Source organism: Sarcophilus harrisii, chromosome 2 (genome assembly GCF_902635505.1).
Source record: "Sarcophilus harrisii chromosome 2, mSarHar1.11, whole genome shotgun sequence".
NCBI lineage: Eukaryota > Metazoa > Chordata > Mammalia > Dasyuromorphia > Dasyuridae > Sarcophilus > Sarcophilus harrisii.
Window position 1 is genome coordinate 185,685,901 of NC_045427.1, and position 27,581 is coordinate 185,713,481.

Consider the following 27,581-nt stretch of genomic DNA (forward strand, 5'->3'; position numbering starts at 1 on the left):
CCAGTGTAGTCAGTGAAGAAGTAGTAAATGTTTTTTTGTGGAACTTTTTTGTTTTCCATATAATCCAACAAATGTTGGCAATTTGGTCTCTAGTTCCTCTGCTTCTTTGAAAACTAGTCTGTTGGGGGCAGCTAGGTAGTGCAGTGGATAGAGTACCAATTCTGAAGTCAAGCCTGATTTCAAATTTGGTCTCAACACAACATTTCCTAGCTGTGTTATCCTGGGTAAGTCGCTTAACTCCAATTGCCTCAGCAAAAAAAAAAAAAAAAAAGAAAAAGAAAAGAAAACCAGTCTGTCCTTCTGGTTCATATATTGCTGAAACCTAGCTTGCAGAATCTTAAGATTAACCTTGCAGACATGTGAGATGAATACAGTTTGGGAATTTGAATATTCCTTGGCATTGCCCTTCTTTAGGACTGAGACACAAACAGATTTTTTCCAACCTTGTAACCACTGCTGTGTTTTCCAAACTTGCTCAAATATTGATGGTTGCAATTTAACAGCATCATTTTTTTAGAATTTTAAATAGCTGTTAGAATTCCATCACTTTCCTTAGTTTTGTTGTTAGCAATGCTACTAAGAACTACTTAATTCTCCAGCATATCTAGGTCATTAACTACACCATTGTAGTTATTGGTGATGTTAAGATGTATAGTTATTTTGTGTATTTTTGCCACTTCTTAATCTTTTCTGTTTCTGGAAAATCTCTATCATTTTTGTTTTTTATCATGCCCATTTTTGCATGAACCTTTCCTTTACCATCTCTGATTTTCTTGGAGAGCTCATCTTTCCCATTCAATTGTGTTTTTTTTTTTCTCCTTTGCATTGCTCATTTAAGAAAACCTTTTCTCTTTGCTATTCTCTGTAATTCTGCATTCAGTTGGGTATATCTTTACCTTTTTCCTTTTGCTTTTCTTCTTTCCTTAGCTATTTATAAAACCTCATTAACAGCTATTTTGCTTTCTTGCTCTTCTTTTTTTCTTGGTAATGTATTTTGTTGCTGCCTTTTATACAACAATGCAAGTTTCTGTCTGTCATACTTCAGGCACTCTGTCTACTAGATCCAGTCCCTGAAATGTATTAATCACTTTTATTTCACAAAGAAATTTTAGGCCATACCTATATGGTCTGATGGTTTTCCTTACTTTTTTCATTTAAATCTAAATTTTGCAATAAGAAGTTCATGATCTGATCTGCATTCATCTCTAGCCCTTGTTTTAACTGACTGTATAGAGCCTTTCCACCTTTGGCTGAAAAGTATATAGTCAATCTGATTTCGATATTAACCATCTGGTAAAGTCCATATGTAGAGTCACTTTTTAGGTTGTTGAAAAAGTGTTTGTTATGCCAGTGAGTTATCTTGACAAAACTCTGTTAGCCTGTGCCCAGCTTCATTTTGTGTCCCAAGGCTAAACTGGCCTATTATTCCAATTATCTTTTGTTTTCTTATTTACTATTCTAATCCCCTATGACCAACTCAGTGACATTGTTTCGGGAGCATTATGTCTAGAAAATGTTGTGCATCTTCACAAAACTGATCAGCTTTGGCCTTTTCAGCATCAGTAATTGCAGCATGAATATATTACTGTGATGTTGCACAGTTTGATTTGAACAGATACCATTTAGTCTTTATTATTATCATACCCTAGCAGTACTTTTCATCCCCTTTTATTATTGAATGAGTGAATTTAATTCAGATGATCACTCCGTATATTAGTATAGGCAAGAATCCCTCAGAAAAAAATGGAGTCGCCCCCAAATCAATAACTGATTGGAACTTTCCTTCCATCACCCGTAGCTGACTTCCTTTGGCCTGGGGCCCAACCACTTCGCTCTTTCTGGACGTCTGGGAACTGTTCTCTGCTCTTCTCAGCATACTGGATACCTTCGGATCTAAGGGACTCCTCTTATTTACATTTCACCACTGCCCACGGGGTTTTCTTGGCAGAGATGTCGGGGTGATTTGCCGTTTCCTTCCTCAGAGGATCACCCTTTTGCCAGAACACTCCGCTGTGATCTGTCTAGCTCAGGTGACGCTGCTTTGCGGGATCGGTGAGTTAGGCGGCCCTCTCCATCATGAAAGCGAACTGGCGGGGCGGGAGCCCGCCCCCGTTAGAGCCCTTAACTATGTGTCAAGGCCTCTGAGCTAGAAGAGACAGAGCTAGGAAAACACTTGCACTTGCACAGCCCGCTCCCTGCCTTTGACATAAGAAGGAACTGAGATCAGTGAGGGTTCTGTGACTCTCTCAGGGTCACGCGCATGGCAAGCGAGCCTAATGAACGCCCCGTCTTCTGACTCCAGGTTCCGGGCACCATGCGCCTCCCTTCTGACCCCACCGGCTGACAGCACATCTTTCAGCCTCAGTTTCCGCAACTGCAAAACGCGGCTGCGCCAGCACGTCGCTACGTCGTGAAGAGCGGGGGCTTTGGCCTTAGAGGACTTACATTCGCACCCCACCCGGGCTCCTGGCGCAGAAGTAGGCGCTCATTCAGTGGGTACTGGATTGAAAGCTGAATTGCTACCTAATGTGCTTCTGGCCAAGTCGCTTAACCTCCAAAGGTCTCCCCTCCGTTTTCTCGTCTTCAAAACGAGGGGGTCAGATCAGGCCTCGGCGGTCCCTTGCGCCTACGGATGTTTCCATGACCTTCTCCATTCTAACTAGTCGCTCGGGACGCAGGCCGCCTCTGTGAAGGAGCAGCCCCTTCCCGCCCTCCTCCTTTCCTCCAAGGCTGCTGGGAAAGCCCGGAAGCGCGGACCCCCGGCCCGGGAACGGATTTGGAGCGCGCCCACGTCGCGGACATGCGCAGCATCGGGGGGGGGGGGGGGGGGGAGGCTCTCTGTAGCGGAGGGGGCGGGCTTGGCGCTGACGCCGGCGCAGGAGCTACGAAAGCCGGCGCGACTGCAGCTTTCTGACACCCTTTGCCTCCCTGGCTCTCCTCCTGTCGGCTCTGAGCGTTTCTGCCCCTGGCTGGCGGCTGCAGGTGAGGAGCCGGGCGCGGGCCGCAAGAGCCAGACTCGAGCCCGCGGCGCGGGAGCCCCGGTGCGGGGCTGGCAGGAGGGCCCCTAGGGAGACGACGACGACTCCTTGCCCTTGCCGGGCCGGCGGGGGGGGAGGGACGCCAGAGCCCGGGGCGAGGCCTGTCGGGCCTCCCATGTTACAGACGAGGAAACTGAGGCCGGCAGGAAGGGCCCAGTCCCTCCGCGGCAAACGTCTACTTATCAATCTCAGCGTTTCCGTGTCAGCCCTCTGCCTGTCCCTACCAAGTGCGACTTTGGGCAGCGGTTTTAGAGGCCGGCTGGGGTGCGGCAGAAAGGGCGAGAGGCCGTGTCGGAAGACAAGAGCTCCCTTTTGACTTTGGGTTCGTCTTTTCCCCTCGGTAGGCCTCAGCTTACTCATCTGCTCAGTGACAGACACAGTACCAAAACTTGATAAGTATGAAGTCATAAACATCACCTAAATATTAAATTTATCCGCTTTTAATTATCAAACCAATAAAAGCAGTAAGATGATTAATACTAATCTTTTTGCCTTGTTAAATGAGCCGGACTAGATGATTTCTAAGACCTTTTTGGCCCCAAATCTGATTCCCAGCTTCCTAAAGCTTTTCATTCCCATTGAGAGCACAAAGGACGGATTTAAGGAATCCCTCCAAGACACCTGGGACAGTTAGTGTTCTAGTCAGTGGTGACTATCTAATGAGGACGTAGCAAGCTTTGACAGAAAGATATCGTAGATTTAAAGCGCCGGAAGTGACCTTAGATATAGTCCAAATGTGGAAACTGAGGCCCGCTAGCAGTGATTTGTCCAAACTTTATACATAGGTAGTAGCTAGGTGTTGGAAGTCGGAGTAAATCCTTCTATAAGAGTGATAATAGCAAGAAACACTAAAGTCTACATTTTTTACTTTCTCCCATAGGGAGAACTTTTAACCCGGAAGAATAAATTCATGGAATCTGTATGACAGATGAAATTCTGATGACCCAGGTACCAGTGCATGTTGTATTTATCCATCCCATAAATAATCCTACTAGAAGGTTGGAAGTTGTCATGCTACCTCCCCTTTCCACCTAACAAGAAGCCTGAATGTTTGCATTTATATAACAATTCAGGATTTACCAAGTACTTTACTATTAATCACTCTGTGTAGGATTTATGAGTCTTGCAAGTGTTATCTTCTATTTTATACAGAAGGAAATTGAGTTATTGGCAGAATTAAGACTCCGAAGAATTGGGGGAGGTGTTGGACTTCTGGCCTTCTTTTTATGACCCTGTGACCCAAGTACTATGCTTGTACCACTATATCATACCCCTCAGAAACAATATGTTACTATTTTCCTTCATCATCAGAACTAGTATTTTTTCAATATACTTGGATGTCATTCTGCATTGAAGGAGTTTGTTCCGTGAAGTTTGTTAAGATAACCTCAAAATACCTTCTGTTCAGAAATTGAATTTGGAAAGCCATGTTTTTAAAAAGCAGGTCTTGGAAACTTTTCCTTCCTGACATATTTAATCACTTGGGGAGGATATTTTGACTTGCAGCCATATAGCATCAGTGAAAAAATATTGTTGTTAAAAAGATAGGGTTTTGTGCCAGTCTACAGCTTGGGAAAGCTGAAAGTACTGTGTAATTTTCTAAATGTAATCAACACCATTCTTTGCTTCCTATTCAATTTTAGACCCAGGCTATTGTTATCTGCTTTTTCAAACTGATTGCCTGAGTCATTCAGATTCATTCAGGCATTCATGGACTGGGTGTTATAATCTAAATAATAAGCATTCTTCATCTATTTTGTTTTTCTTATATGGCTTATCTCTATTGAGTATTAGTTGACCTTACTGCATGGGTTGTGTTGTATTCTGGCGCCTGATGCAATCAAAACAATATTGTTTGCACATGATGACCTGACATTTATTGAGGGTTTATCATCTCTTTATACTCTGTACAGGACAACCTCAGCAATACTAGTGAGCACCTTTGTTGACCATTTCATTTTTTTTCTTTTTTAAATGTTTTAAATAGTATTTTTTTCCCAAATATATGTAAGGATAGTTTTCAACATTAATTTTTGTAAAAATTTGTCTTTCAAATTTTTCTTTTTCCTTCCTTACCTACCTCTTCCCTAAGACAGCAAATAATCTGATGTAAATTAAATATGTGCAATTCTTTTAAACATATTTCCATATTGGTCATGTTGTGCAAGAAAAATCACATCAAAAGGGGAAAAAACCATGAAAAAAAAAGAAACAAATTTTAAAAAGGTGAAAGTACTGTGCTTTGATCCATATTCCATCTCTATAGTTCTCTGGCATTTTTTCCATCCCAGATCTAATGGAATTGTCTTGGATCACCATTGCTGAGAAGAGTTCAAGTCCATCATGGTTGATGGTCATATAATTTTGTTACAGTGTACCATTGTACAGTATACAATGTTCTGTTCATTCTGCGCATTTCACTCAGTATCATTTCACATATTTCCACCTTTTCTGAAATCAGACTGCTCGTCATTTCTCATAGAATAATAATATTCTTGTATCTAGGATATACTGTGACGTATTTAACATGTATAGGACTGCTTGCCATCTGGGGGAGGGGGTGGAAGGAGAGAGGGGGAAAAGTCGGAACAGAAGTGAGTGCAAGGGATAATGTTGTAAAAAATTACACAGGCATGGGTTCTGTCAATTAAAAGTTATAATTTTAAAAAAAACAATAATATTCCATTACATTCATATACTATAACTTACCCTACCATTCCCTATTTGATGGGCATCCCCTTGATTTCCATTTTGTTTCTACTACAAAATGAGCTGCAAATATTTTTGCACACATGGGTCCTTTTTCCTCTTTTATGATCTCTTTGGGATATAGATCCAGTAGTGACACTGCTGGATTAAAGGGTAGAACATTTTCATTTTTTATATTTTCCTTGTTTTTGCTGCTCAGAGATGTAAAGATTTTAAGAGTAGTTTTTATGGTTACATCTTTGAAGTAATCTTAACATCTTAATGTATCTTCATTGAAAGAGAGGTTTTGAGGCTAGTTCTAATGGTTGTGTGATGGATGAAGAGAACCATCAGCACCCAGAGAGGACAGTGGGAACTGAATGTTGTATCACAACATAGTATTTTCACTTTTTTTGTTGTTTGTTTGCATTTTGTTTTCTTTCTCATTTTATTTTTCTTTTTAAACTGATTTTTCTTGCGAAGCATATTTGTGAAAATATGTATAGAAGAATTGCACATGTTTAATGTATATTGGATCATTTGCCTTCTAGGAGAGGTGGTTGAGGGAAGGGAGGGGTGAATATTGAAAATTATCCTTGTATATATTTTGAAAATAAAAAGCTTTAATTAAAAAAAAGGTTTTGTATCTACCATACTAAAAAAATAATCAACAAACTATAACAAATATTGTAGGAAATTGTATATTTCAGTCATTTAAAAGACATCTTCTCCTGGGTAGATTCTCTTTGGGAAATTTGTGAGAGGATATGGTGAAGAATTGTATGGAATAAGAAAGTATGAATGGGTTGTGAAGTATAGGAAATAATTCTAATAATGAGATAACGGACAGGCTGAAGTATGTATTTTAAAGGATATGTTAATGTTGTTTGTTAAAGACATTATTACAAATGGAAAGAAACATTATAATGTAATAGAAGGATGGCTAGCCTTAGGATCAAGAAGATAGGGGTCCAAGACTACCTCTCAAACTTAATGACTTTGAAGTCAACCCAGGCCCTTCTCAAAAAGTGCCCTTTAAAATTTCTCCTTTTTTTAAACTTATTAAATTTAAAAAAAATAATTTTTGTAAATTTTTCTTGAAGTTTCAATTAAATTAAATGTACACCTTTAAAAAATTTGATAATTTATTTTTTTTTAACAAGCAAAAAAATGATTTTAACCTTATAAACAAATTTTATTAAGACTAGGAAGATTTTAAATTTCAATCCAAGGAAAATAAATTTTAAGAAGTATTTAAATAATCCAAAACTTTTATGTATTTAAAAATTTCTGTTAAAAGAGCAAAAATTAGAAAGATTGTAAGTTGGTATTTTCCCCTTTTTTTTTTTTTAAAAAATATAATTTTTATTAAGAATATTTTTAAATTAATACTTCGCCATTTTTCCCTATTTAGATGAAATTAACAGTTAAAAAATTAAGATTTAGATCAAAATTTATGGTGAATCCAAAAGTTTTCTTTTTTCCTTTTAAATTAAAAATAATAAGAAAACAAAATGCCAGTTTACACATTTCCCTTTTTCCTTTGGTTCGTTTTTCCACTTATCAATTGCGTTAGGGTCCTTTTTAAAAAAATTTACAGTTAATCTTAAACATATATTGTTGAAGATTAAAACGGTTTCCTTTTTTGCACAGAGAAAACCCCGATTATTGCTTATTTTTTTAAGAACAATAATATTCCATAAATTATATACAAATTTATCCAACCATTTCTCCAATTGATGGCATCCACTAGTTTCCAGTTTGTTTATAAAACAGGGCTGCCAAAATTTTGGCACATATTGGTCCTTTTCCTTTTTTGTATCTCCTTGGGGTATAAACTAGTAGAAACACTGTTGGATCAGAGGGTATGCAAGTTTGATAACTTTTAGGATAACCCAGATTGCTTCCATAAATGGTTGGATTCGCTTACAGCTCCCCCAACAATGTATCAGTGTCCCAGTTTTTCCTGCATCCCTCCAACAATCATCATTATTTTTCCTGCATCTTTAGCCAATCTGACAGGTGTGTGTGTATCTCAGATTTCTTAATTTGATTTCTTGGTTAATAATGATTTGGAAACCTTTTCATTGAGTGGTAAAATTTCAATTTCATTGTCTGAAAATTGTCTGTTTATATCCTTTGACCATTTATCAATTGGAATGGCTTTTTTTATAAATTGAGTCAATTTCATATATTTTGGAAATGAGGCCTTTATCAGAACCTTTAACTGTGAAGATGTTTTCCCAGTTTGTTGCTTCCCTTCTAATCTTGTTTACATTAGTTTTGTTTGTATAGAAGCTTTTTAATTTGATGTAATCAAAAATTTCTATTTTGTGATCAATAATGGTCTCTAGTTCATCTTTAGTTACAAATTTCTTCCTCCTCCACAAGTCTGAGAGATAAACTATCCTATGTTCCTCCAATTTGTTTATAATGTTGCTCTTTACATCTAAATCATGAACCCATTTTTATCTTATCTTGGTATACGGTGTTGAGCGTGGGTCCATGCCTAATTTCTGCCATACTAATTTCCAGTTATCCCAGCAGTTTTTGTCAAATAATGAATTCTTATCCCAAAAGTTAGGATCTTTGGGTTTGTCAAACACTAACTTGCTATAGTTGACTATTCTGTCTTGTGAACCTAACCTGTTCCACTGATCAACTAATCTATTTCTTAGCCAGTACCAAATGGTTTTGGTGACTGCTGCTTTATAATATAGTTTTAGATCAGGTACAGCTAGGCCACCTTCATTTGATTTTTTTTCCATTAATTCTTTGAGATTCTTGACCTTTTATTATTCCATATGAATTTTGTTGTTATTTTTTCTAGATCATTAAAATATTTTCTTGGAAGTCTGATTGGTATAGCACTAAATAAATAGATTAGTTTAGGGAGTATTGTCATCTTTATTATATTCGCTCGACCTATCCAGGAGCACTTAATATTTTTCCAATTGTTGAAGTCTGACTTTATTTGTGTGGAAAGTTTTTTGTAATTTTGCTCATATAATTCCTGACTTTCCTTTGGTAGATAGATTCCCAAATATTTTATGCTGTCGACAGTTATTCTGAATGGAATTTCTCTTTGTATCTCTTGCTGTTGGATTTTGTTGGTGATGTATAAAAATGCTGAGGATTTATGGGGATTTATTTTATAACCTGCAACTTTGCTAAAGTTATGGATTATTTCTAATAGCTTTTTCGTAGAATCTCTAGGGTTCTCTAAGTATACCATCATATCATCTGCAAAGAGTGATAGTTTGGTTTCCTCACTGCCTATTCTGATTCCTTTAATCTCTTTCTCCACTCTTGTTGCCGAGGCTAGTGTTTCTAATACAATATTGAATAATAATGGTGACAGTGGGCAAACTTGCTTCACTCCAGATCTTACTGGGAAAGATTCCAGTTTTTCCCCATTGCATATGATGCTTACTGATGGTTTTAAATATATGCTCCTGATTATTTTAAGAAAAAGTCCATTTATTCCTATACTCTCAAGTGTTTTTATTAGGAATGGATGTTGGATTTTATCAAATGCTTTTTCTGCATCTATTGAGATGATCATATGGTTTTTGTTAGTTTGCTTATTAATATAGTCAATTATGCTAATAGTTTTCCTAATATTGAACCAGCCCTGCATTCCTGGTATAAATCCTACTTGATCATAGTGTATTATCTTGGAGATGATTTTCTGTAGTCTTTTTGCTAATATCTTATTTAAGATTTTAGCATCAATATTCATTAGGGAGATTGGTCTATAATTTTCTTTCTCTGTTTTCAGCCTACCTGGTTTAGGTATCAGTACCATGTCTGTGTCGTAAAAGGAGTTTGGTAGGACTCCTTCAGTCCCTATTTTCAAATAGTTTATATAGCATTGGGGTTAATTGTTCTTTAAATGTTTGGTAGAATTCACATGTAAATCCATCTGGTCCTGGGGATTTTTTCTTAGGGAGTTGGTTAATAGCTTGTTCTATTTCTTTTTCTAAGATGGACTGTTTAGGATATTTACTTCTTCCTCTGTTAATTGGGGCAAGCTATATTTTTGAAGGTATTCTTCCATTTCATTTAAGTTGTCGAATTTATTGCCATAAAGTTGGGCAAAGTAATTCCTAATTATTGCTCTAATTTCCTCTTCATTAGTGGCGAGTTCTCCCTTTTCATTTTTAAGACTAACAATTTGATTTTCCTCTTTCCTTTTTTTAATCAGATTTACTAAGGGTTTGTCTATTTTGTTGGTTTTTTCATAGAACCAACTCTTAGTTTTATTAATTAATTCAATAGTTTTTTTACCTTCAATTTTATAGATCTCTCCTTTTATTTTTAGAATTTCAAGTTTAGTGTTTGACTGGGGGTTTTTAATTTGTTCCTTTTCTAGCATTTTTAGTTGCAAGCCCAATTCGTTGACCTTCTCTTTCTCTATTTTATGCAAGTAATAAGCCTCTAGAGATATGAAATTTCCCCTTATTACCGCTTTGGCTGCATCCCACACATTTTGGTATGATGTCTCATTATTGTCATTTTTTTGGGTGAAGTTATTAATTATGTCTATGATTTGCTGTTTCACCCAATCATTCGTTAGTATGAGATTATTTAGTTTCCAATTATTTTTTGGTCTACTTTCCCCTGGCTTTTTGTTGAGTGTAATTTTTATCCTGCTCTCCTTTTTAAAAATTAACACAGTGATCTATTGATGTATGTTTGCAAATTGTGGAACATTATAATCTCCATAATACTGAGTTTTGAATCACACAAAGGACAGCAGAGATATACATGTAGGCACAACTTGACTTCACTGTTCAAATGATGACCTGTATGCTAGAAATGATATGACAGTGGTGTTAAGTTCAAATAGAAATGTATTACAGATCAGATATTGACTTAGAAAATCACCAATTAATATCTATGTTGTATTGTAGTTTTAATTGTGTTAAACATTTCCCAATTATATTTTGATTTGAGTTTGGTCCTCTTTCAGGAGTTTTGACTTCTGGGAGTTTGACCCCCCTGTTATAATGAGATCGTTGAGTAAATGCAGGATTGTATAAAATATAAGCCAGTCATATGTTGAGGATAAGAAATTTAATAAATGGACAGTCCAAGAACTTTAACATATAAAATGACCTAAAATAAGGCCTTCATTGAGTAATTATTCTTTGGAAGTCCCATGGGAAAACATGGACAGAAAGAAAGTATGAATACTTAGCTTGCAATCTGCACCAAGAGAGATTATATTGGTGGGCCACTGAAGTGTTAAAAGTTTGAGATACAAAATCCCATGTGTGGTTGAAGTAGTGACTGATAAGGAAAGTTTTGTTTTGGAAAGTGACATTTGAGTTGGGATTTAAAGAAAGGGTAGGAATTTAATGGGTAGAGAGAATAATCTAAGCAAAAAGAAAAGGAAATTTTGGAGTGAGTCTGGAGTTGGGGTTTATGATAAATCAGTTTATTATGTGTATAGAATACATGATGAGATAAATCATTAATGTAGGATAGCATTTTATGAAGGGCCTTGAATGATAGTCTAAGAAGATGAACTTTACTAAATAGATAATAGGGAGCCAGGGAAGAATTTTGAGCAGAGAAATGATACAGTGTATAATATAAAGAAAAACAGAATCATAGACTCAAGTTGGAAAGGACTTCAGAAGTTCTCTAGTCTAAGAGAATTGCCACAAAATCTCTAGCATTCTCTTCTGGCAGTGATGTAAGGATAGATTGCAATAGGGAGGGAGTTGAGTCAGAAATACTTAAGTAGTAAGTTATTATAAGAGTATAAGTAGCTATTAATAAGAGCCTTATTAATGAGGTGTCATTTGAAATAAAAAGGAAGAGACAAGATATAATTATGAAACAGAATGACTAAAAACTTCAATATAAAAGTTCAGGAAGAGGGAAAACTAATGAAGTTTTAAGTCTTAGAAGACTTAAGTGGTAGAGCCACTGACAAGTAGTAAAATTGCAAAGAAGAGTGTGTGTGTGTGTGTGTGTGTGTGTGTGTGTGTGTGTGTGTTTGGGAGGTTTTTCTAAAAATGATAAGCTCAATTTTACATATAATGAGATTGAGGTGTTAAAGGAGGTATCTTATAGGAAGTTGGGATATAGAGTTTGGAACGTGATTTATCATTGGATATATGATATTAATTTACAAATTTTCTCTATAAAAGTGTTTGTTGAAGCTAAGGGAATAATTGAGTTTGCTAATGAAAAGAATGAAGTTTGATAGAAGAAAGATAAGGAAAGAATCTTGGGGTTCATCTTCTGTGGGAGAGACTGGGGAGAGAGGAATTGACAGGCAAGCATCTTTGAAGTCAAGAGAGAAGAGAGAGTTCAGGAGGAGTTTTGTTTTTTGGGGTTTTTTGCCCAAGAATTAAAAAAAAAAAAAATTGTATTTTTAAATGCTCAGGCTTGGGGCCTGATAAGAATGAAAAAAATTCTTAGCCCAGAAGAGACATTGGGTTGTGGGGTTCTGTACAACAAAGTAGATGGAAATTGAGAAAAACAATAGGATCTGGTGATTAAAAGGTTGATTTTTGAGATAATTTTTTTTTAATTGATTGATTTTAAAAAAAAATAATTTCATTTTTTCACATGTAAAAATAATTTTTAACATTTTTTAAAAAATTTTGAGTTCCAAATTCTCTTTCTCCTTTCTTCCCTCCCTAAAACAATAAGCAATCTGATATAGGTTATATTTATGTAATCTTGTTAAGATTTTCATATTACTTATTCTGTGCAAGAAGACTCAAAAAAAAGAAAAAGGAAGAAAGAAATAGTATGCTTTAGTCTGGATTCAGTTGACACCAGTTCTCTTGCTGAAAGTGTATAACCTTTTTTATCTATGAGACTTTTGGGATTGTCTTGGATCAGATGTATTGCTGAGAATAACTACAGTTCTTCATTATATAATATTGCTGTTACTATGTAACAATGTTATCCTGGTTCTGCTTACTTCACTTTGTATCAATTATTTAAGTCTTTTAAGTTTTTTTCTGAAACCATCCTGGTTGTTCTTTCATATGGCACAATAATTCATCACAATCATATACCATAATTTGTTTAGCTGTTTCCTAATTGATAGACATCCTCTCAATTTCCAGTTCTTTGCCAGCTCAAAAATAGCTGATAAAATATTTTTGTACATACAGATTCTTTTCTCCTTTTAAAAAAATCTCTTTGGTATGCAGACTTTGTGATGGTTATTACCAGATCAAAAGGAATGCACAGTTTTCAAACTCGAGCATATTTCTAGATTGCTCTCTGGAATGCCTGAATTGGTTTACAACTCCATCAATAATGAGTTGTTAGTGTCCCAGTTTTCCCACATTCCATCCAACACTCAATATTTTCCTTTTGTGTCACATTAGCCATTCTAATAGGTGTGAGGTGGTATCTCAGAGTTGGTTTAGTTTGCATTTCGTTAATGATATAGAGCATGTTTTCATAGGACTACACATAGCTTTAATTTCTTCATCTAAAAACTACTTATTTTATCCTTTAACAATTTATTAATTGGAGAATGACCTTTATTCTTATTAATTTGACTCCGTTTTCTATATATTTGAGAAATAAGGTCTTTATCAGAGGTAATGACTAAATTTTTTTCTCCAATTTTCAGCTTGCCTTCTAATTTTGGCTGTATTGGTTTTGTTTGTGCAAAATACTTTTTAGTCTTAAATAATCTTATATACAGTCTTATATAATAAGGTAAAATTATCTCTATATATTTTGTTTGGTCCTAAATTCCTTCTTTGTCCATAGATCTGACAGGTAAACTTATTCCAAGCTTTTCTAATTTGCTTATGACATCATCCTTTATGTGTAAATCATGCACCCATTTTGACCTTATCCTAGTATACATATGATTCTCTCATTTATATCTACTTTCTGCTATACTATCTTCCATTTTTCTTAGCAGTTTCTGTCATATAATGAATTATTGTCACTAAAGTTGGGATCTTTTGATTTCTCTAATACTAAGTTACTATGGTCATTTACTTCAATTTATTGGGTACCTAATCTATTGCATTGATCCTTTCTTTAGACATGAGGCCTTTATCAGAAATACTGGCTCTAAAAATTTTTTTGCCAACTTTCTGCTTCCCTTCTAATTCTGGCTACATTGGCTTTGTGCAAAAACTTTAATTTAATGTAGTCAGAATTATTCATTTTGCATTTTATAATGTTTTCTAGTTCCTCTGTGGCCATAAATTCTTCCCTTTTCTACAGACCTGAAAGGTAGACTATCCTTTGCTCTACTAATTTTCTGATAGCATCACTCTTTATGTGTAAGTCACAAACCCTTTTCTACCTTATCTTGGTATAGGTTGTTAGATATTGGTCAATGCCTAATTTCTGCCATACTGTTTTCCAGTTTTCCCAATAATTTTTGTTAAATATTTAGTTCTTATCCCAGAAGCTGGAGTTTTTCTTTGGATTTATCAAACACTAGATTACAATAGTCATTAACTGCTGTGTTTTGCATGCCTAACCCATTCTACAGATCCACTACTTTATTTCTTAGCCAGTATCAAATGGTTTGATGATCCTTGCTTTATTATATAGTTTTAGGTCTGATATACCTTCCTTTGCAATTTTTTCCCCATTAATTCCCTTGATAGTCATGTTCTTCCAGATGAATTTTGTTATTTATTCTAGCTCTGTAATGTAATTTTTTTTTTTTTGACAGTTTGATTGGTATGGCATTGAATTAGTTGATTAATTTAGGTAGAATTGTTGTTTTTTATCATATTAGCTCAGCTTACCCAAGAACAATTGATGTTTTCCCAGTTGTTTAGATCTAACTTTATTTTACATGAAGAGTTTTTTGTAATTGTGTCTTTATACCCTCTGGCTTTATCTTGGCAGGTAGACTCCCAGGTATTTTATATTGTCAACACTCATTTTAAATGGAATTTCTTTCTATCTCTTACTGCTGGACTTCCTTGGTAACATATAGAAATGCTAAAGACTTTTGTGAGTTTATTTTATATCCTGCAACTTTGCTGAAGTTGTTAATTGTTTCTAGTAGTTTTTTTATTGATTCTCTAGGATTATCTACATTATATCATCATATGCAAAGAGTGATAGTTTGATTTCATCATTACCTACTTTAATTCTTTCAGTTTCTTTTTCTTTTCTTATTGCTAAAGCTAACTTCTAGTAAAATGTAAATAATAATAGTTATAATGGGCAACCTTGTTTCATTCCTGATCTTACTGGAAATGCTTCAAATTATTCCCATTACATATAATGCCTACTGATTATTTTATATAGATGCTACTTATCATTTTAAAGAAAAATCTATTTATTCCTGTGTTCTCTGGTTTTTTGTTTGTTTGTTTGTTTGTTTGTTTTTACTAGGAAAGGGTGTTGTATTTTTTTTATATGCTTTTTCTGCATCTATTGAGACAATCATTTGATGTCTCTTAGTTTGGTACTTATATAGTCAATTATACTGATAGTTTTTCTCATATTGAACCAGCCCTGAATTTCTGTGCAAATACCACTTGGTCATAGTGTATTATCCTGGTGATAAATTGCTGAAGTCTTTTTTCTAATATTCTATTTAAGATTTTTTGCATCAATATTCATTAGGCAAACTGGTCTATAATTTTCTTTCTCTGTTTTGGCCCTTCCTTGTTTATGTATCAATTCCATATTTGTGTCATAGCAGGAATTGGGTAGTACTTCTTTTTCACCTTTTTTTCCAAATAGTTTATATAGTATTCGAATTAATTGTTCTTTAAATGTTTTTTGTAACTCCATCTGGCTCTAGAAATTTTTTTCTTAGGGAGTTCATTGAGGCTTGTTCAATTTCTTTTTCTAAAATGGGACTATTTAAGTATTTTATTTCCTCTTCTGTTAATCTGGGCAATCTGTATTTTTGTAAATATTCATTTTGATTATATTGTCAAATGTATTGGCATACAACTAGGCAAAATAGCTCCTAATTATTGCTTTAATTTCCTCTTCCTTGATGGTAAGTTAACCATTTTCATTTTTGACACTGGTAATTTGGTTTTTCTTTCCTAATCAGATTAGCCAAAGGTTTATCTATTTTGTTAGATTCTTCATAAAACCAACTCTTAATTTTGTTTATTAGTTCAATAATTTTCTTACTTTCAATTTTATTAATCTCCCTTGAGAGTTCTAATTTGATATTTAATTGGGGGTTTTTAATTTATTCTTTTTCTAGCTTTTTTAGTTGCATGCTCAGTTCATTGATTTCTTCTTTCTCTAGTTTATTCATGTAAGCATTTAGAGATATAAAATTCCCCTAAGAACTATTTTGGCTGTATCCTATACATTTTGGTACATTATCTCATTATTTTCATTCTCTTAGATGAAAGTATTGATTGTTTCTTTGATTTCTTGTTTGATCCATTCATATATTAGGATTAGATTATTTAGCTTCTAATTAATTTTTGGTCTATTTTTCACTGGCCCTTTATTACACATTATTTTTATTACATCATGATCTGAAAAATTTGCAATTAATATTTATATCTTTCTACATTTGATTGTGAGGTTTTTATGCCCTGATATATGGTTTGTTTTTGTGTGGGTGACATGTACTACTGAGAAAAAGTGTATTCCTTTCTACCCCCATTTAAATTTCTCCAGAGGTCTTTTATACCTAACTTTTCTAAAATTCTATTCACCTCCTTAACTTCTTTTTTGTTTATTTTGTGGTTATATTTATCTAATTCTGAGAGAGGGAAGTTGAGATCCCACACTTGTATAGTTTTACTGTCTGTTTCTTCTTACAACTCCATTTCTCTAAGAATTTGGATACTATACCACTTGATGCATATGTTTAGTGTTGATATTACCTTGTTATCTATGGTGCCTTTTAGCAAGATGTAGCTTCCTTCCTTATCTCTTTTAATTAGGCCTGTTTTTGCTTTTTGTGTAATCTGAAATCAGAATAGCTACCCTTGCTTTTTTAATTTCAGCTGAAGCATGATATGTTCTTCTCTAGCCTTTTACCATTACTCTGTGTGTATCTCTCTGCTTCTAATGTGTTTCTTGTAAACAACATATTGTAGGATTTTGACTTTTAATCCCTTCTGGAGAGTTAATCCCATTCACATTTACAATTAAGATTATTAACTCTCTATTTCCCACCATCCTGTTTTTCCCCATTTATATTTTTCTTTCTCCTTTTACCCTTTTTCTCCTCACCAATGTTTTACTTTTGATCCCCACCTCTCTTTTATCAACCTCCTCCCTTTCTTATTTTCTCTTTCTGCCCACTCCTCCCTCTATTACCCTCCCCATTTCTTCTCCCTTTCCCTTCCTACTATCCTATAGGGTGAGACAAATTTGTATACCAAACTTAAGTATAGATGTTACTCACCCTGAGCCAAATTTGATTAAGATTAATGCTTATCATCTTCCCTTCTTTCAGTCTAACAGTAATAGGTCTTTTGTGCCTCTTAATGTGATGGAATTTACACCATTTTGCCTCCCTTTTTTTTTTCTTCTCCCTGTACAATCCCTTTTCTAACCCTTAATTTCTTTTTTTATCATCATATTAAAGTTAGCTTATTATACACATGCTCTCTTTCTTTGTATACTCCTAACAGCCCCGACAAAGATACAGTTCTCAAGACTTACAAGTTTTGTCTTGTAATATAGTGGGATTTTTTTTTCCCCCTTCTTGTTTACCTTTTTTTATGCTTCTCTTGAGTAATAAGACTGTTTTTAACCTAGTGTTCTAAGCTAATTGACCTCTCATGGATGATAGCATCTGCTTGGACTTAAGGACATTTATTTCCTTACAGTCTAGAGACCCTTTTCAATTAGTATCTGAGTAAGTTCCAGAATCAATCTAATCATTCTTCTCCATTAAAAAAAAAAAAAGACCTTTAAAATGCTTCAAGACAGCTATGATGCCATGCTAAGTTTTTGTACAATGATAAATATTTTTAGTTCCTCCAAAAACTGACATAAATAATCATGAGGCCTTTAACCATCTGGATTGTTCTCCAGCTTCTTAAGTCAACTACATTTAAAAAATGTTGACTATGTGCTTATCGATATTCTTTTTAAAATCTGGCATCCAGAACTGAACACAATATTCCAGATACAGTCTGATACATACAAAGTTCAATAAGTAGTCGACAAGTATTTAGAGCATTAAGCACTGTGCTAAGCACTGGAGATAAAAAGGGAAAAAAAACAGTATCTGCCCTCAAGAAATTCAAGTGAAACATGATATGTAAATAAATGTGTACATAGAAACTATATACAGAGTAGATGGAAGATAATCTTAGAAGGAAGACCTTAGCAGTAAGGCTTGTGTAGAAGTTGGTTTTAGCTGAGTTAAAGGTGTGCCAGAGTTCCCTTTTGATGTCTTGACCTAGAATGTCCTGATCTAGTTTCCCCATTGTCCTATTTAGTTACTCTGCCTCAGGTTATATCCTTTCCCTCTTAATGTTTGATGAGATAAAGGTCTACCTCAGTTGCTCTTGCCCAAAACCCAGGCTATAATCATTCCCTCTTAAATGGTTGATGGGATAATTAAGAATCACACAGATATTAAATATCTGTGGTCATATTTTGAACCTAAGTTAACTCCAAGTTCAATGCAGTTTAGTACTCTAGCCCCATTGTGCCAGACTCAAATAAAAATCCCTATAGGTTGCAGATTGACCTAGAAAACCACAAATAACATTATCTATGTTGTGTTTTATTTTATCAAACATTTTCCAGTTACATATTAATCTGGTTTCAGCTGCATCTCTTGCTAACCTGTCAAGATCCCTTTAGATTCTAATTTTGTCATCCTCTCTATTAACTCTCCCAACTTTGTGTCATCTGCACGTTTAGCATGCATACTGTCTTTCTCCAAAGTTTATAAAAATGTTGAACAGCACAAGGCCAAGCTTAGATCTCTGGCACATTCCATCAAGAAACCTCCTTCCAAGCTGACATCAAATCATTAACAACTATCCTTGGAGTTTGGCCATTTATCTGTTTTAGAAATTCTAGAGTTTAATTGTACCACTATCTAATCCACATCTTTCTTTTCTGTACTAAGATGCAATAATTTACTAAATGTTTTACTAAATTCTAGGTAAGATATATTTACAATATTCCCACGATTTACTGGGTTAGTAATTATTAAAATAAAAAAAGTGTGTGTGTATGTGTGTGTGTGTGTGGTGGGGGTGTTGGACATAAGGTTGATCTTGCTTGTCTCACAGTCTCCGATAAACTCTTTACTACCCAGAAAGAAGAATGTGTTCTATTGTTTATTTTTTCCTTATAGGGAACAAATAAGTTTCGTTATTTACATTATACCCATAGATGATCATAAACCATTACTCAGAACAAATCTTGGATAACTGAAGACTGATATGAGGTATGTTCCCTTAGCTGGTGTGAAACAGCCAAGTATCCTGGAAAGAGTGCTGGACTTGGAGTTAAAGGACCCGAATTTGAAGCCTGATTTTGTTATTTACTACCTCTGTTACTTTAATCAAGTCACTTAACAGCTATGGACCTTGATTTTTTTCATCTGAAAAATGAATGGGTTTTCTAGATGACAGTTATAGTGTCCTTGAGAGCAGGGACTATTTTGTTTTATTTTACTTCATTTCATTTTACTTTGTCTCTTTACTCCCTTTAGTTACTTAACAGTAACTGGAACATAAATACTTGCTGATTAATTGACATTTAAGGTCTCTTCCAACTCTCCTATCTGTGATCCAATGACTTTGTGGCCTTAGGTAAGCAATTGGGCTTCAGTTTTTTTGACGGCAAAACAAGGAGCTCAGAACTAGTAAGTAAAGCCCCTTTGATTGTAAGGATGTCATATAGCTCAGCTTCATTCTTTTTATTATTATTAATTTAGGAAAGACACGAAGAAGGAATTCAGAGATCACGGTACATAGATACTGTCAGTAATACTTTGCCAATTCAGTGCATAGTATAACTTTTAATAGAAAAGATTTTTTTTCACCCCTGGCAAATTATCTTCTAGAGATAGCATGATGTAGAAAGAAGGCAAGACTTGAAGTCATATAAGACCTGGGTTCAACTCTCATCTCTAGTACTTAAAGCTGTAAGACTTCAGCTTTTACATTTACAAACAAGTCATTTACCATCTTACTTAAACCATCTCAGTGTGGTCATATGTAAAATGGAAATAACACCTATTGTACCCTATCTGTAGTATTATTGTGAAGATCAAATGAGACTTTATACATTTATACAGTCATATACATATAGAGTCTTTAAAAGCCTTAAAATGACTCTATATAAGTATTCATTTTAACTCCTTTTATCTTGTAAGTAGTCCCATGTGGACCATGATAGGGTATTTATCTCTATCATCATTAGAAAATTTCCATTAGAAAATGTGAAGACATATATTTAGAATGCTTATGAAGTCTTGGGCATTTACTTGAAAGTAACTTGTTTTTGTTTTGGATCAGATTTGTGATGTCTTTGATTTGGGGAATTTCTAATGAAGGAACTCTATCAATGCAAATCACCATCACTTGCTTTGCAACTACTAGTCCTAGATTGTTGCCTGGGCATGCTAAGTACTGCCAGTGTGTGTCAGAGCAAGCACCAAACCTAATTCTTCCTGACTCAGAAGTCAACCCTAGATCCACTAAGTCATACTGCCTTTCACCTAAGGCATTTAGGAATTATTCACATAATTGTAGAAGTAATAGAGAAAATCTAAAAGTATGTGTGTAATCTTATTGGGCATGAAGCATTGTTAGAAAACACGAGCAGTGGAATGGGGAAAAAAAAAAAAAAAAAAAAAAGAAGAGATTTGCAGTTAACTAACCTGACTCTGAATCCTAGCATTTACTATGTGTGACCTCATAGTCATAATCTTTCTGGACTTTAGTTTCCTAAAGTTGTAAAATGAGGTTAGACTAATTTCCCTTCTAGCCTAAATCCCTATATTCCAGTGAATACTTCCTTTACAACTTATAATGATAGGGGTAGGGAAATAGATATAAAGTCCCATACATCTTTCTAGCATATGGCACAGCTTATATATGGATAGCCAGTTGGCATTTCAGATATGTTTTACTTCCCTTTAGACTTGAAATTAGCCTGAGTGCTAGAAAATTCAATTTTCAATCTTTTGGGGGGTTTGTTATTGTTGTCTGACTTGGTGACCCCATTTGGTATTTTCTTGGCAGAGAAACTGAGGCAAACAAGATTAAATGACTTATTGAGAATCACAATATTAGAACATATTTGAGAAAGTGTCTTAAAAATAATTTTATTTCTTTATTCTGAATTTAAAACACCAAAAAAGAAAATTTTCATTCATATTTTATTTGTGTTACTGAGTTGTTTTTGGTTATGCCTGACTCTTCATGATCCCAATTGGAGTTTTCATGGAAGGGATACTGTATTGGTTTGCTGTTTCCTTCTCCAGCTCATTTGACAAATGAGCAAACAAGGCAAATAGGACAGATGGAATCAGAACTCGGGTTTTCCTCACTCCAGATCCAGTGCTTTATCCACTGAGCCACTCAATTGCTTTTTGTAGATGTAGCAGAACACAAAAAGAAGATTCTATATAAAACTTGTGAATCTAAGTCATAGAAAACACACACTGAATTTTACACAATATTTTCAGTGATCCTGTCAAATAAAACTAATCCATACAGTGACTATGATTTTTAAAAAAAATGTATGTCTCTGTATGTTCTGTCCATCATTCCTCTCATTCCCTCTCTCCTAAGGGGCAACATGCTTCATCATCCATAAGTCTTCTAGAAACATAGGTGGTCCGGTCTTAAGTCCTTCACAGCTTTTACAGCTGTTTTTCTTTTACAACATTATAGTCCTTCTGTCAATTGTGCTCCTGGTTCTACTTGCTTCATTATAGATTCTTATTTTCCTCCACCCACCTACCCCTTAATCTCACCTTCTAGATCTGGAAGTATGTTTTGTTTCTGATTGTTTCCCCCATCCCCTCCATTATCCTTACTTCTTAATCACTTTTATCTTAATCCCCATCTGTTTCCCTGTTGAATTTAATATATATCTACAATCTACACTGTGTGTGTGTGTTCAATCATCTTTTGTTTGTTTATGTTACAAGGTCATTCGATGCCTACTGTCCTACTCTACCCCATGTGTACCCCGTTTATAAGTAGCAAGTTCTACTCTCTTCTTCCTATGTTCTATGAGTAGTGTCTTCTTCCTTTTACACTCCCTTCTGTTTGGTTCTGTTCTGAGGGTTTGGAAAAAAAGAAAAAGAAACCCTCAGAACAGAACCAATCTACCCTTAGCATCTGTTTTTCTTTTTTAACTCCCTTAATACCTTTTGAAGGCTCTGAAGAGGGACACTTGTTTTTTTCTCCCTCTATTAGAATGGCAGCACTGCATAATCATACAACTCCTCTCAGTTGTTTAAGCTTTCTAGGTTTCTCAGAACTCTTGTTTTTGTATTTCACAGTTCCTTCTTAGCTTTAGTCTTCTCCTTAGTAATTCTTAAAAATTCTCTATTCCATTATTTATCTATGTAGGGTAAGTAATTTGTTGTTGTAAACCTCTTTCTTTTGCCCTTAGGACTGCTGCATTCCAAGATCTGGTCTCATTTTTAGAAGAAGCTACCAGGTCTTGTGTGATCCTGACTGTAGTTTCCTTCTTACTCATGTGATCCACTTACAGTGGATTTTACTTGTTCACCTTCCTGGAATTTTTGCATTTGGGGTTCCTTTCAGAAGATGAGTGATAGATTCTGTTTTTGCTTTATGTTTTGGTCAAACAGATCTGAGTACTTTTAGGGTTTTTTTTTTGTTGTTGTTGTTGTTGTTTTTAAAGATTTAATGTCTCCAGGCTTTTTTAAAAATAATCATGGTTTTTCAGGGAGTCCCACTGATTTTTTCATTATCTCTTTTTGATTTGTTTTCCAGATCAGTTATTTTGAGTAATGGAAACTACATTTTTTCTATTTCAATCTTTTTTGTTTTAATATTTCTTGCTACCTCATGGAATCATTTGGTTTCTTCTGATTTTCAAGGACTTTATATTTGGATAACGTTTATTGCTTTTTCATCTAAGATACTCTCCTTCCATTTATTTTCTTCAGACTTATTTAATTTTTTAAGCTTTTGCTTAATTTTTTTCTTTATTAAAGCTTTTATTTTTCAGAACATGCATGGCCAATTCTTCAACATTAGCCCTTGCAAAACCTTGTGTTCCAGTTTTTCCCCCCCTTTCCTATGCCCTCCCCTAGGTAGCAAGTAGTCCAGTACATGTTAAACTTGGTAGAAATACATGTTAAATCTAATATATGCATACATATTTGTACAATTATCGTGCCACACAAGAAAAATCGAATCAAACCAGTAAAAAGAAAAAAAGAGAAGCAAAATAAAATGCAAGCAAACAACAACAACAAGAGTGAAAATGCTATGTTGTGATCCACATTCAGTTTCCACAGTCCTCTCTCTAGGTGTAGATAGCTCTCTTCATCACTGAACAATTGTAACTGGTTTGAATCATCTCATTATTGAAGAGAGTCACTTCCATCAAAATTGATCTTGCTGTTCCCTTATACAATGATCTCCTTGTTCTGCTCATTCCACTTAGCATCTGTTCATGTAAGTCTCTAATATTCCATTACATACATATACCATAAATTATTTCTCCCTTCTCCAAATGATGGGCATCCACTCGGTTTCCAGTTTCTTACCACTATGAAAAGGGCTGCCATAAACATTTTTGCACATGTTGGTCCCTTTCCCTCCTTTAAGATCTCTTTGGTATATAAGCCCAGTAGAAACACTGCTGGATCAAAAGGTTATTTTTGCTTAATTTCTTAAGTAATTATTCATGTAGTCCCTGAGAAAACCTTTTTGCCTTTTGGATCTCTGCTGTTAGTTATTATAGTCTTAGAATGGTGATAATTTTTGATCCTGAATGACATTTTCTTTATCTTACTAATCTTTTTTTTAGTTCCTGAATTGGGACATTTTCTGGGGCCACACTCTGACCCTTGCTGTGCTCTTAGATGAGATGGAGTGGTCTTATCCTGCTTGATCTTGCCCTGGATTCTTGGACTTTAGTTCAGATGCCTCAGTATCTTCAGAATCTTTTATTGGTAACCAAGAAAAAATATTAGGGGGCTTCAGAGATCATAGACCTGGGCCATCAGCATAAAGGCTGCTGCTCAGAGGCTAAGGTCCCTACCTTGGGGCTTTCTCAGGAGAACTTCTGTTCCTGACTCCAAAGGAGTACAAGATACACATTTCCTAGGCTTGGTCTAGTTGGATAAGCTGACCTGTGCTGGTGTTAACTTTGTGATGAGGGGAATATAACATTTTATGAAAGTTGGTGGTCAGAGAAATCACTGTAGTTTCTCATTGGATTTCTTAATTTGGTCTTGTGCAAGCTTTAGAAGTTGGTATGGGGCAGCTAGGTAGCACAGTAAAATAGAACACCAGCCCTGAAATCAGGAGTACCTGAATTCAAATCTGGCCTCAGACACTTAACATTTCCTAGATGTGTGACCCTGGGTAAGTTATTTAACCCCAATTGTCTCAGCTTTTAAAAAAAAGAAGAAGAAGAAGATGATAACGTTGGAACCTGAGACCTGGGTGGCCAGCTTCTCATTCAGACAGCTAATTTGTCCAGAAATGTTTACAAATCTTCAGATAGGGAAATGGAATCATCTCTTTTACATACATTGAAACTTTTATGTTTTGTCACGAGTTTTACCAATATTTCCTGTAAGGATCTTAGACTCTAGCTGTTTTTAGTTAGTCTTCCAGCTATCCCTCAAAGTGGGTGAGTTTGTACTATTAAATAATAGAAATTCATTCCTTTATTTTTAATTGATTAATATATCATTTGTGTATTGTTTTTATGCCTTGAGTTAAATATTCACTGGAACTTTGTATATCATGGACCCTATAATCTTCCTGTATGACTGATTATTGACTTCACAAATGCTTAATGACAAATTAACTTAACAGGTATGATTTTAGTGTCCCGTATTTGGCATTTTGTCATTACTATAAATCAGGACTTGATCAGTTTGCCTAAGAGCCAGACAAATTGTTCAGTTTGTAAGGAAAAATATTTTTAATCGTGTTTAGGTCTCAGGACTTATTTAGGATGTTCAAGGATCTTTTGGAAAGTATTCATTTGGGAAGCTGAGCATATCTCACTACTTTGGATATGAACAGTAATCCTTAAACCATCCTAGTACTGTTACCACCACTACCTTGCCCATTTCCTTCTCCCCCCTTGTGCTTTTTAGAGTGGAACCAGAAGTTGAACCAATTATAGCATGCCTGAGAAACTCTAGGAATCCTTTGCTATTTCACTATTGCTGCCCATACTAAGTAGTGATGTTTGTTGCTTCAGATATCTTTCTTTCCACCCACTCCAGTTTCTATGATAGTAAAATGTGAATTCATATTAATATGCACCAAATATAATAAGCAGCATATATTGAGATCACTGGATGCCATGGTAGCATGGTATCTGGAATCGGTTATGTATAACTATTTTTTTGTATTTTATGTGTTTAAGAAAGTTAGGATATACGCAATTCAAGTAAAAAAAAAAAAGAATTCACTTGGATAGAAAACAGTTGTGAAAAGCCATTTCCTTTTGTGTCTCCTTTTTACTTCCTGAATCATATGATTGGAAAATTTGTGAATTATTTATATCCTTTTTGTATTTTTGACCTAGCTTTTCAAAAAAAATATTATAGTAATAAGTATTTTCTACACATAAAACAACCTCAATCATCTTCATTTTTAAGGCCTTACAGGGCTTAGTTACTTTCTGTTTCTACTTAATCAAATAGAGGTATTTATTACCCTTACAATTATTTCCTGATTTTCTCTCATAATTTTGACCTATAACTAATCAAATTTTTTCATGGTGATTGTTTTTCAGTTTCTTTTGTTGTGCTTATATAAAAATTTAGAAACTTGCTTTTAAGTCTCATTTCTATGAATTTTAGTGTTTGATGATTTTCTAGAAGGTTCTCTTTTTCTACATATCTCTGATGAACAGATTTATCTCTTAGATTTTAGCTTGTGCATTTCCACAGCTGTGCTTAAGATAACTTTTTTCTCCCTTGAAATTATTCTTAAAAAAGGGGGAAAAAATTACTAACTTTCTAAATCTAAATTGACTTTAAAAACTAGCATTGTGACAAAAAAAGGATTTTTGCCAGTGTACTTTTAACATTTATTACAATTTCTTATAACTAAACTTATCCATGAATTGATGGCATACAATTGATTTTCAGATCTTTGGCAAAAAGAATATCAAAGCACACAGCTGCCTTTCCAATTCTTATTTTAAAATGTAATTCTTACCCATTCTGTTTCTAGGAACCCGTTTGTACATATGTATGCAAGTGGAAGAGCTTAATAGAAAAACCCCGTGTTGGACTGGTTCTTCTATGTATCCAAAGTTGTTTCCAAAATTATGTACCTATGATAATAATAACCTTTCATATATATATATATATTACATATATATGTATATATTAAATGAATTTTGGTTAAGGAATATTTGATATAACAATTCCGTGATGTCGGGAGTCATAATAATAGCTAACATTTATTTGATGGATGAATTATCTCATTTAATCTTCATAGTTCTAGGATATTGGTGCTGTTATCCTTATTTTATAAGTGACACAGCAGAAGTTTAGAGAGTTTAGTGGCATATCTAGGTGGCACAATGGGTCTTAGCTAGTGTGGGTCTCAAATGAGAGCTTGTTTGCTGTGTTCCATCCACTAAACCACACTGCCTTTCTCACATCATCCAAAGTGCAATTATAACATTGTAGTTACAGAACTCTTTTGTCAATTATATGGTGTCCTAAAAGTCTTATTGTATTTAAGCTCTAATAAGAACTTTGTTAAGATCTGATACCTTAAAACTGCACCAATACTTTAGGAATATCCTCTTTTATCTTCCTTTTCATTCTTATATGAACCTTACAAAGTACTTAATAGAAATATTATTAACCTAAGCCTATAGATGAGGAAACAGAAGCTCAAAGTGGTTGTGACATGTCCAAAATCACAAAGCTAGTAAATTAGTAGTGACTTTAGAAATCAACCAGTCCAAACATTGCAACTTACAGATGAGGAAATTGAAGCCCCAAGTCCCACAGAGTTAGTAACAGAAGCAACATTCAAACCCACACCCTCTGATTTTAAATTTTGTATTCTTTCTTCTATACTACAGCTCTTAACAAAGCAATTCTCTACAAGAGTCTCCTGACTTCAAGTCCAAGGATCCTTCTTTTCTATCACTGTCCATAGACTTATTACATTTATCTTTAGATTAAAGCAAATTAATGTTTTTATTTGTCTACAGGATCATAGTTATAGAGCTAGAAAGAATCTTAAAGATCATCATCTCCCACCTCCTATAGATGAGAAAAATGAGGAACAGAAAGGTTAAGTGACATTTCCAGGATCACACACCTAGCATCTGAGAAAGGATTTGAACTGAGGTCTTCAATAATTCCTAAATGTAGTTCCTGCTTATTATAACACTTAACAACAGATTGAAGCAACAAATTGAACTTGATTTCCAAAGACCAAACTAGCTGTATCCTGGGAAGCTAATCACCAGTAATGTGGCCACCTGGTGATGAATAACTATAATAAATTATGAAACAAAAAAGAATACAAAATGCCCATTGGTTTTATGCAACACCATTCCTTAGATGAAGTGATGGTGATAAAGTTGTGGAAAAGGGCAGAGGATGCTGAGAAGTACACCATTTTTAGGTGATCTACATATTTTAATTTGCTTGCTGGTACTCAAATTATAAACTTCTAGTCCAGTGATTGATTGAACATATTATTAAAGAAAACCACA

General features: G+C 34.6%; 1 protein-coding gene across 6 annotated transcripts in view; it reads left to right on the plus strand.

Moving 5' to 3' along the window:
* The first annotated feature begins 2,849 nt into the window (after nucleotides 1-2,849).
* TRAPPC12 (trafficking protein particle complex 12) overlaps nucleotides 2,850-27,581 on the plus strand; it is a 143,051-nt gene continuing 118,319 nt past the window's right edge. For 2 of the 6 annotated variants that reach the window (XR_004231853.1, XM_012539895.3), the window contains exons 1-2: nucleotides 2,851-2,982; nucleotides 3,919-3,986. Coding sequence is in view for 3 of the 6 variants with exons in the window: in XM_012539895.3 (XP_012395349.1) it covers nucleotides 3,960-3,986 (27 nt within the window). In the remaining 3 variants the exon portion in view is untranslated. Of the gene's footprint in view, nucleotides 3,379-3,918; nucleotides 3,987-27,581 lie in introns of all 6 variants that reach the window. The other 4 variants (XM_031951171.1, XM_023494655.2, XM_023494657.2 and 1 more) reach the window with 4 other exon arrangements.